Source organism: Falco naumanni, chromosome 1 (assembly GCF_017639655.2).
Source record: "Falco naumanni isolate bFalNau1 chromosome 1, bFalNau1.pat, whole genome shotgun sequence".
NCBI lineage: Eukaryota > Metazoa > Chordata > Aves > Falconiformes > Falconidae > Falco > Falco naumanni.
Genome location: NC_054054.1, coordinates 22840169 through 22850743, shown reverse-complemented (window position 1 = coordinate 22850743; position 10575 = coordinate 22840169). Strand labels below are relative to the sequence as shown.

The following is a 10575-nucleotide window of genomic DNA, read 5'->3' as shown; positions in this document are numbered from 1 at the left end:
CGTTTTTTTGTTTTCTTTGGGGTGTGTGTGCGTGTGTGTACATTTGTATACATGTGTAATGTGTGCAGCTTTTTCTTTTAAGCTTCTGGTGGTTAGTTGTGTATTTTTTTTCCTCTGTGAGCTGTGTTTGGTTTTTTGTGTTGTGTCTGTATTTTTCTTGTCTGTGAAACAATCTCAAGATTGCAAACCATGAATGCTAATGGGAAGTGTTACCTTAAACAAAAACACTTCTAAAAACATGTATTGTTTTACCATTAAACTGATTGCTCAGGTCATGCACATTTTGGCTTCTGGCTTTCCCTGGCCCTGTTATTAACTATTAATTTTTGCTAATACTGAAATATTTGGGCATCGATTGAAACTGAGACAGGCAAATTCATTTTCTTTTGAGTTTCATTTTCATTTTTCTTTTCTGCCCAATCTAGAGAAATTTTAAGCAATTAAGTTTTTCATGTTCCTTTTTTCAACAATCTGTCTCAAGAAATTTCGGTGTCACCGGTAACTTTAGTATAAGTTTTCTGGCAGTTGGTTTTTCTCTCACCTACTTGCACGTTACTACTGCATAGCCACTGTGGAAATCCAGGAGCTACAATGAAGCATACATACATCATTAACCCTAAGCAATTTTCTGAATCTGAAAGATTGCAATCCATGTGTGCATTCAGGGAAAAATCAAAACTCAAATTCTGCCAACCTCAAATTAGCTTTGGGGATGGGAGGAACAGTCAGTCTCACTGTTACTCAGATAAATGAAGACTGGCAAATGAACATCTGATTTTTCCTTGCTTTCGTTGTAAGTATTTTGTATCACTCCCTAGTTGAAAGGGTCAAAGACATTTAAATTAACAGCATCTCAAATACAAACTGTAATATGAAGTGCCATATGGACTGTTTAAATAAAACTTTCCCTAAATAGAAAGAACACGATTAAAAGCACCAGTCCAGATGAATTTTTCAACCTCAGCATTTACTGAGGCATAGAAAATTATGGCTCTTGACTTAGTTAAACTCTGCCATTTGGTGTTAGAATGAAGTTTTAGAATAAAATGCTTGGCCAAAATAGGCACAGTAGGCACTTCAGTCCTTGTTTAGGTTTTCATATGAAGGCCTGATTTTCGAATGGAAAAATGTAGAAAGTCCTGTGCTTTCTGAAAAATCAAGCTTTATTTTTTATTACACCTGGGGATTTATAGTCCTCCCTTTAGTTACCCAGTTGTAATAGTCTGTCCATATTTAGATTACAGCAGTTAAAAAAAAACAAACCACTTTCCCTTCTTGGACTATATCACCTATGAAAACAGTTTTGAACTTGTAAAAGGCAACTTTTGGCTCTTTCTGACCTTTAGATCAACAGGATGCTCAAGAAAGGACAGAGGAAAGACTGGCCCACATTGCTGATCATCTTGGATTCAGCTGGACAGGTAAAATGCATGTTGTGTACTCCCGAGAGAAAGGAGGGGAACATTCCTCATTTTTTTCATGTTCCTTTTGGGTGATTTCCTGATTAGCTAAAGATGTTTTATAGAAATATTTCAGTAGCTTACTGTCTTCTGGTTACTAAGATTCCTATAGCATGTTAGGGAAGAGCTCAGATGCAGAGGTAAGGCCTCTGCACTGGCTGTGGCATCTCCAGAGGGAAAAGTTCCAGGACAAGAGGGTGACAAAGAGCTGGCCTCTGTTACCTTGCAGTCTCTTGCAAGTTACCTTGCAGTCTCTAGCCTCTGGCTAGATAAACAAATACATGAATAACCATCAACCGTGTTCTGGAACTCCTGAGCTGGAAAGGTCACTATCAGGACAAGTGACATCCTTCTTTTCAACAGAACGGTACTGAGGAAGAAGGGATAAAAAGGGACCTATTTGTAACAATGTATGGATTTAAAAGATCTGAGACAGTTCACAGTACCGGGGACAAGTGAAAGCAATGCAGAATAAAATGCAGATGTCTGTCACTGAAAACCAGCTCAAAAGTGTTTATAAAGAAAGAGAGCTGTGCAGAAATCTCAGTGCTGTGTCAAGCTGCACAGTCCGACAAAAACCTGCTGTGAGAAAAACTAAAGCAGGTCTACACTTTTTTGTATTTATCTCTAGAATAGTATCATGCTCCTGAATATAAGCAAAGCTGTAGGCGGTAAAGAAGAGTTGTATACCAGAGAGAAAAAAATGTTAACTCCTTGAAAATAAAGATTGTGCTCTAGACTGTTTTTATAAGCATCTTCAGAGCATAGGCAAAATAGCACCAATACTTTTGCTTACGTTACTCCCCTCTTCCTTCGCTGTCCTCTGCTTCAATCCACAGAGGAGGCTGGGAGCATATGTCACTCATCTCAACATGGATATCTTGAAATCAGTAGGACGTGGACCTGTGCAATGTAGCAGATTAGGAATCTGCTGAAAATTTTATATAAATTCTGTTCTGAAAACAAAACTAGAAAATAACTGATGCTTATCAAAACTAGACATTGCTGTTTCATAGCATTTTAGAGAGGGCAGAGTAATACTTCTGTATAAATATTCCTGTCATATGGTAAAGCTTGATTATAGTAAAGATTTCAGTGTCAAACATTAGTTTGGAGGATAAAACAGTGGTTGTTTTTTGTTCAAACTTAACTTGACTACCTAGGATTTAAATCTAATGTGTAGTTACTGTTTTTATTTGTTGAAGTTTACAGTTGCACCAGTTTACAAGCCAGGCTGGAAATAAGGTTATCTGGGGTTTGGGGTTAGGGTTCCCTCCACCCTGTTAAAACATGACACCCTCCAAAGTCAAGTCCACGCAACTGTAGCGATAATGATTATGGAATATAGTATGAATCCTTAGTGAAAGAAGCAGAAATCCAGAGACCAGGGATAACAGTAGGAATCTAACAAGATCTCCGTGGCTTTAACTCATTTGATGATCTGTTTCAACGGTTTCATCTTAATTTGGTGACGGCAGAAAGCTGCTCCTGGTTCTGGACATGATAAAAGATACTACAGACTATTAAACCGTTTCTCTTTTCTGGACTGCACTCTGAGTCTATGCTACTTCAGACAGACACCAGTTATTCTCAGTTTCACATTTTCAGGTTTTGGTTTTGAACGGTAGCTCATAGACATTTACTTTTCTTTAATTTAAAGAAGTCCAGGACAGCAGTAGTATTATGCTTTAATATAGCCCTACAAAAGGCTATTACTTAAAATTAATTATTTTACTAGATTTTGATCCAGCGTTTCTGAAGTAGTCAAAATTTCAGGGGATAGAATCTGCTGAGCATGGTGCTCTGTAGCTTGAAATATTTTTATCTGCTCATGTGCCATTTCTGCAACTACGCTCTACTTGACAGCTTGTCACTGCTGAATTTTATCAAAGCTCACATAGGCCCACCGCTTCTAGGCGTAATGCGTTTCTGTCTCCATCAGGAACTCACTGTTTAATATCTCTAAGTATAACACAAGGTACACAGAAGCAAAGAGAATTTGGTTTCAGAAAACTTTGTAATCCACTTTGCTGCTGACAGCTGTAAAATAGATGTAAAGGCAGGGAAAAAGAAAAAGATATTTTTACAGAGATGGATTTCTTTTTCAGAGCTAGCAAGAGAACTGGATTTCACAGAAGAGCAAATTCACCAGATAAGAATTGAAAATCCTAATTCACTTCAAGACCAGAGCCATGCACTCCTCAAATACTGGCTTGAAAGGGATGGGAAACACGCAACAGGTTTGTTTCCAGTTATAGTACCTGTAAATGTCTCCAATTTGCCAGTTGAGATGGCAGATGTGTGTTATAATCACAGAAAGAAAATCTAGGTAAAATTTAGGCTATAGAAAGAATGACTATAGATTGTAGTATAACATGGCATATCGCAGGATTCTTAGAGAAAAAGAGCTTAATGTTGTTCCTTTGAGGGCAAGGCAGAACATCTTACAGCAAAGAAAGAGAAGAAAGCCACTGAGGCCTCTTTTTCCTAAACTGAAATATGTTTGCGGAAACTAAACAAATTTATTAAAGAAAAAACCAAAATGAGTGCTAATTTTTATAGGCAGCCCTTCAGTTAATTTTACGTTGTACACACCAATGCTTCTAAATGCATCTGTAGTTTGTATATATTATATTGCTCCGTATCCTCCATATGTCCTTCATATGGAGAAGGGGGGGGAGAGAGCATGTGAAAGTCTTAACTCAGCTACATGGTGTTGTTCTAATGCCACAGATACGAATCTTACCCAGTGTCTTACGAAAATCAACCGGATGGATATTGTTCACTTAATGGAGGCCAGCGGCATAGACTCCATGCAGGTCCATGGCACTCGCACATACGCAGAAATTGAACAAACAATAGGATTGGACCATAGTGAAGGTAAACGTCTCCTGATCCAGACTGCCCAGGTCATCTTAGGGAATCCCCAGCTTCTGGTCTGAAACGTTTGACTAGGACAATCTGTTAACTCTTATGAGCGAGAACTAGAATCTCATTCTGAAAGCACAGATAATATGGATGAATGCACGCGTGACATCACACAGGTTGCTATCTCACCAGGTATAGGATCTCTGTATTAGCTGATTTTTACAAAGCAAATAAAGGAGTGTTGCCAGAAACTGCTACAAATACTTACACCCATTTTGCTGGGCGGGGTTTGTGCTTATACAAGTACTTTCATGAAAGTTAAGAAGGCTGCATTAGGGTTTGACCAAGATTTGTAAAAGGAAAACTAGTTCATGCATGCTCTTTGGGAAAACCTTTGGATTCAAATATCTAGGATATTGTAATTCTGCTATGATGCTGTTGGATTTCTTAAGTTTAAAAGTTCAGTAGATCAGATCAATGGTTCTAAACTAAAGAAACTCCTCCAAATTATACAAACTAGAATTCTGTTTTCTGGAAGTGATACTTTTACACCCTTAATAGTGAACTAGTAGCTCAGTAAAGTATTAGACAGCTGCAAACGTCCCATCTTTAAGAGAATATAGGAATAGAGAAGGCTGTTTGCTGTAGTTAGAATGCTAATATCACAACCAATGAGTTTTAGAACTTCCATGTCCAGCTCAAATTCAGTACAAGCAGTTACGTTCCCCCGCCCCCCAGCCTATTCATCAGAATCCAATCGGTTCCTAGTGAATGTGGCTAGTAAAGAAAAACAAAATTCCAAGCTTGTGACTTGTAGCCTGTGGAACAGAATTATTTTAGTTTTTGCAGAATGCCCTTGCTTTGAGATTAGGGATTGGGAGTGGTGGATGAGTTTATATGCTTTGAAACTCATAAATGAGCTATTCTTGCACCTAGTCCTGTGTAAGTTTTTGTCCATACTTGTGTAGTTATTTTTTCCATAAGCAGATAAATAACAGATGGGGGGAAGTCACTGAAACCTATCCTAATCTGCTGGAAAACCACTGTTGTGAATCTTCTTTTATACTTCAAGTGTTTCAAGATTAATTAGGTAAATTTCTGGGCAAATTTTATTTTGCCTGTTACTGTCAAGATTAATTTTGGGGCAATAGTGGTGGCAATCCAGCATTCCTTCAGCTACTTAGAGAGGTTAAGTCCTCTCCTGCTCAAGGTGTCTGAAAATGTCAGGTAATGGTTCCATCCAGGGATTTTAAAGGCACATGGAGAATGAAGAGGATGTCCTGCATTCTAGTTAGATTTGTAATGACATTTCTCATCTCTCTGTTTTTTAAAGGGTTTTCTGCACTGCAAGAAGAACTGTACAGCTCAAGACACAAGCAAGAAGAACAACATAGAATATCTAAAGACAGTGAGCCAACTGAACACCCTCCTATTGTCTCGGAGGAAGATGTGTCTGTCAGTTATTCTCCTTTTCAGGACAGTACTCCCAGGAGTGAGGCAGAAGTATCAATGGCTGAGCTCCTGAGGCAAGCACACAAGGAACAAGTAGAAGTTGAATTCTCAGGGAAACCCCAAGATATGCCAGAAAAAACATCTTCACAACATGAATATTTGTAAGTGTCAAAAGACCAGAATGAAACCTCTGTGGAACAGATTATCTCTTCTCTCTGTAATAAGAGGATTTTACAGTTCTCTTTGAAACATGGGAACTTGGTAGAATTTTCCTCCAGTTGTGCACACCAGTTCATTAGTTCCTACTGAGGGCTTGACTTTTTAATTCATGTGGAGGAAGCCTGAAGGATTAGGAGAGAAAGTCAATTTGTTATTTGAAGCAATAATCTAGTCTAGTACGTATGAAAGAAAAGAGGGATAATGTGTGTGTGTGTGTGTGCAAACTGTATATTTTCCATACATTAGATGGTAAGTAATGTTAAACTTAAAGGCATTAACACTAGAAGTTTCTTCAACTTCAGGATGGCTTTTCCGATCAAGGCAAATATTTTCCAACTTAGTGATTACTTACAAAACTCAGAACAGTATTTTTAGGAACTACATTTTTAGAAGTAGATTTCAGATGGCCCAAGGGACCAGAGACAGGGTTTTATACAGACAAGACAAAAGCACTTAAGGGAACAACACATGATAAAGTATAGATTTAGAAGACTTGCACAGAAGAGCCTTGAATTGTGATTTGGGGCTGTCAGCGGTTTCATTTGAAAAGCAACTCGAAAGGAACTTGACAGGGATCATGTTTTTTTCTTCCCACCATCCCTAATTGTGTGGCCATGCTGAGAACTCAATGCAGGGTTGACTCAGGTATTCATAGGCTGGCAAAATATCAAGGATCCCCTTCCAAAGAAGTGATTTTCCTGGGAGTGATTAGCTTTGATGTGGAGATGCAGCTCCAAACAGTTGAAGTGCAGTTGAGTCTAGCAAATGGTCTTTTGGGGATTCTTTAGTTCAAGATATGCTTTACACCCAGGAGTGACTGTAGGAGACAGAACACAGCATCTAAGGCAGAGGGCTTACACTGCACATATAGGCAAAAATAGCAATACTTCCTAATGCTTTGCATGAGGAAACACATGTTTTTGAGGAATAGACAATACATTTGAGACAATATTGCTGATACTAAATGAGAGTAGAGTGATGACTGAGGAATATATAGCACTTTGTGCTAGTTTGAACCAGGAGGAAAAATGGGGCCAGATGTATATAGCTCATAAGGAACACATACTAAGAGGCATTATACATTAATATGTGTAGCCTGGTGAATGGGAGAAGAAGGCTGGATCAATACTGTTTAACTCATAGTACAACGAAATAGTTTTGTACTTTAGAACACGGCTGTTTCAAGGGCAGTAGTTGGAGGAGCACAACAAATTGTCAAAACCCAACTTGTATCAGGAAACAAAAACATATACATGCAAGTTATTCTGTTACTGTTGTTACTACTGTTATCTACTCATGTGATAGGTTATGGAGAGAAGAATCTGGACTGCTATTATTAAAATTTAACAATTTCCTTGGTTAAGTTTTAGGATAAGAGGGGGGAAAAAGCAAGCTTGTAGATGCTAGCTCCAAGTGGAAGATTTAGTTTTTGCAGGCCCACCATTTTTCAAGCTGCAATTCCACTAATATTGATATAGCTGTCTTTTTTCTTTTTACCAATATACATGAAAAGATAAAAGTCAACCTCAAAAGAAGGCTCTAGTTAGCAACACAGGTTATGTTTTCACAATTAGCGCAAATCAGAAGTGACCTTTTCAAGCTAGCATCAGATTTATAAGGTTACTTGATAAAACTCAGTCAGATGAGGGTTAGCTTAATATCTGAAGTCACTATTATTCATCCATATGCAACAGAAAAGTAGTGCATGTACATGTGCTTTAATGTTTGTATTACCTTTACATATGTTACATAGCAATATATGTAATACGTTTAAATAACTTGCGGCAACAATTAAATCACGGTAGTGCGCAACAGTGAAAATAACATTACAAACAAAAGAACATTCTCTATTAAATTTCCCTACTAAATTTCTGTTTGCTAAGGCTCCAGAATTCTACGTAACAGTCGGTCTTTCCTCACCTGCAGCTGTACAGCCTGCAATTAATGTAGTAGTTGCTTGACATCCATCTAGAGTGATCTTTCCCCCAAAAAATAACAGGCAGTATGTAGATTTGCGAGGGCACAAGTGACAACAAAGCTCAGATAAATCCTTTACAAATATCAGGTTTTACAGACTCGGTTGCAATGTTTGGACGTCCCTTTGGAGATTTTCTTGGGTTGGGAAAACAAGAGAATTCCTAGCCAGATTGCTCTGTAGTTAATATCAGTTATTTCTAGACTTTTTTAGACAGCTGATGATGTAACAGTATTTCATCAGTGCATAATGTTCCAGTTTATGGAAATTGGAAAGCACTGTATGGTAATAACTCCCCTTGAACCTGTAATTCACAGCGTCACAACTCCAGGACGTCTACAGCAGTCTACAGCACCAGTAACTGAAAAAGCTGCAGGTGAAAAATCTGCACACTGTAGCGCAGCAAAGGAAGAGACAGAAAAAACATCCCCGCAGCCCCCATCATCTACTCAGAGAGGCGACTCTCCCATCGTCCAAGAGCCTGAGGACCCCCAGCTCCACCACGATGATGACCTCTCTCCAAGGAGAACTAGTCTAGTGATAGTGGAGTCAACTGATGAGCAGACAGAAAAGCTTGGAAGAGGCTACGAAGAGGAATCTTTAGAAAAGGTAACTAACAACTTTGTCTCTATGTAACTGACACAAAAGAACAAGTCTTATGTCTCACTCATTCCTTAAGAGGAGGTTATTTGTAATCCACCTCATTAATGCCCATCTGCAACTAAGTCTTTTCTCCTTTCCTCTGTGGTTATAAGGGCTAGCTAGCTGCCGTCATTTGTAGAGAGGTCTTCAAAGCTGAAGCAAAACTCATATCCTACAGTCTAGACTGTAATTCCAGTTCTGCTGCCCTTATTTGTCCTTTGCTTTGTGACAGTTATGTCCCTGCATGTGAGAAAGAACTAGTGTAAATAACAGGTGTAGAAATAAAGCATGTACAAGTGAAAGCTGAAAAGCAGATGTAATGAAAGACAATGTATTAATGTTAAAAGCCTATGAAGAAAGGCAAGAGTAGCTCAGAGCAGCACAAAGAATGACATGAAAATTACTGTAAAGGTGGTGAGATGGAAAAGAGGCAGCAGGATGTACTGGAAGAAATTGCAGAATCCTAAGGATGTGCTTAGGAACTTTACTTCTAAGGAAGAAAAGAACTTGAGAATGGTGTTTATGTAGCATGCATGCAGTAAAGAGAAACAGAGACAGGAGATGGAAGAGAAGAAGAAAAACTACATGAGGTAGGTTATTGGTTGTGTAAGACAAAGGAACCTTATTGCAGTGTTTGGAGAGGGGAAGATGTTAAGGCAATGAAATCAACTATTGTGGCTTTTAGTAGGGAATCCTAACTGCTTGGCAGATAAACGTTTAAGAATAAGCTTGCTTTGCCTGTTTAAGTGGAAGAAAAGGAGAAGGCATAATTAGGCAGGAAATTAGTTTCTTCAGCAAAGTGAGAGCCGAGAAGGCACAGTTCTACGTAAGCAGAAATAGTTCCCTGTTGTGACATTCACCTAGAAACAGGCTCTTCTTTCTTTGCTGTTTGTTACCAACTGTACCATCTCTAGAACAAAGAGTTTCAAGAGCTCTGCCCATGGGATCTCAGAACAAGGTTGAATATAAAATGTGTAGGGTAACTCAAGATGCTGAAGGATTAGCTACACTAGGACTCAGTACAGTGGCTGCTCAAAGTACAATGCCCTCAAGGATAACATACTACTTCTTCCCCCCAGATCTTTTGTTAAACAACAACCAGCACCACCAAAAAGAAGCACACACACCTCCGCTTACTTTATTTTCCCCTTTATGCTTTTATACTGTTGATATTTCCCAACTAGTTCTTTTCAGCTTCTCTTTGCCTTCTGACCTCTATCATTTAAGTTTTTAATTCTTCTCTATGCAGGAGAGAGAAGAACTTCAACAGTTGTTACTAATTTTTCTTGATCTTTCCAGTGCCAAGGCTATTGATACATTCCTCTAGTCCAAACTGTTCAGTCCTACTGTCTATATGCTGTGCTATGTACTTCCTGGTACAGAGGATTAAAAGGCATTCATATGATTGTCTGCATGATTAATACAGAAACCATATGCAATGTGTATGAATTCTAGAGCTGGCATTAGAAATACCTTCTAGTCCACCTGCAACAATGTCATGCCACAAATGTCAGGATTGTCCCAGGCAAACTTAAGAGCACTAAGAGCATCCTATAGCATTAGTGCCACAAAGATTCATCCTTCTTTTTTTCAATATGCTAACGAGCAGCTCATGTATAGTCAAGTGGCCAAAGCCTCCCACCCCACATCAGTGCTTCACAGATTAAAGTCAGGTAAAGGGCCAAAATCCTAAAAGCACAAATTTTCAGAAGTGAAGATGGCTTTACATAAGAACAAGACAGAACCTGTATCACTAGCAGTACTTACAACAGAGCGCTACTTCCATGCTTCCACCAGGAGTTAGCAGAGGAGTTAGGTGGGCTGGAGACCAGCTCGGATGAGGACGAGATGGTCACTACCAGGGTCATTCGTCGCCGGGTGATTATTCAGGTACCGAGTGTTGAACGATTGCATGAGCCTGCAGTGCCTAGGCACTCGTAACACCTTTAGCATGCCGAG

General features: G+C 38.9%; 1 protein-coding gene across 50 annotated transcripts in view; it reads left to right on the top strand.

The window, feature by feature from the left end:
* ANK2 (ankyrin 2) overlaps positions 1-10575 on the top strand; it is a 355697-nt gene that overhangs the window by 335482 nt on the left and 9640 nt on the right. For 33 of the 50 annotated variants that reach the window (XM_040584986.1, XM_040584977.1, XM_040585006.1 and 30 more), the window contains 6 exons: positions 1347-1421; positions 3569-3700; positions 4194-4340; positions 5662-5941; positions 8292-8583; positions 10414-10506. In XM_040584986.1, the coding sequence (XP_040440920.1) occupies positions 1347-1421; positions 3569-3700; positions 4194-4340; positions 5662-5941; positions 8292-8583; positions 10414-10506 (1019 nt within the window). The remainder of the gene's footprint in view (positions 1-1346; positions 1422-3568; positions 3701-4193; positions 4341-5661; positions 5942-8291; positions 8584-10413; positions 10507-10575) is intronic. The other 17 variants (XM_040585216.1, XM_040585211.1, XM_040585204.1 and 14 more) reach the window with 1 other exon arrangement.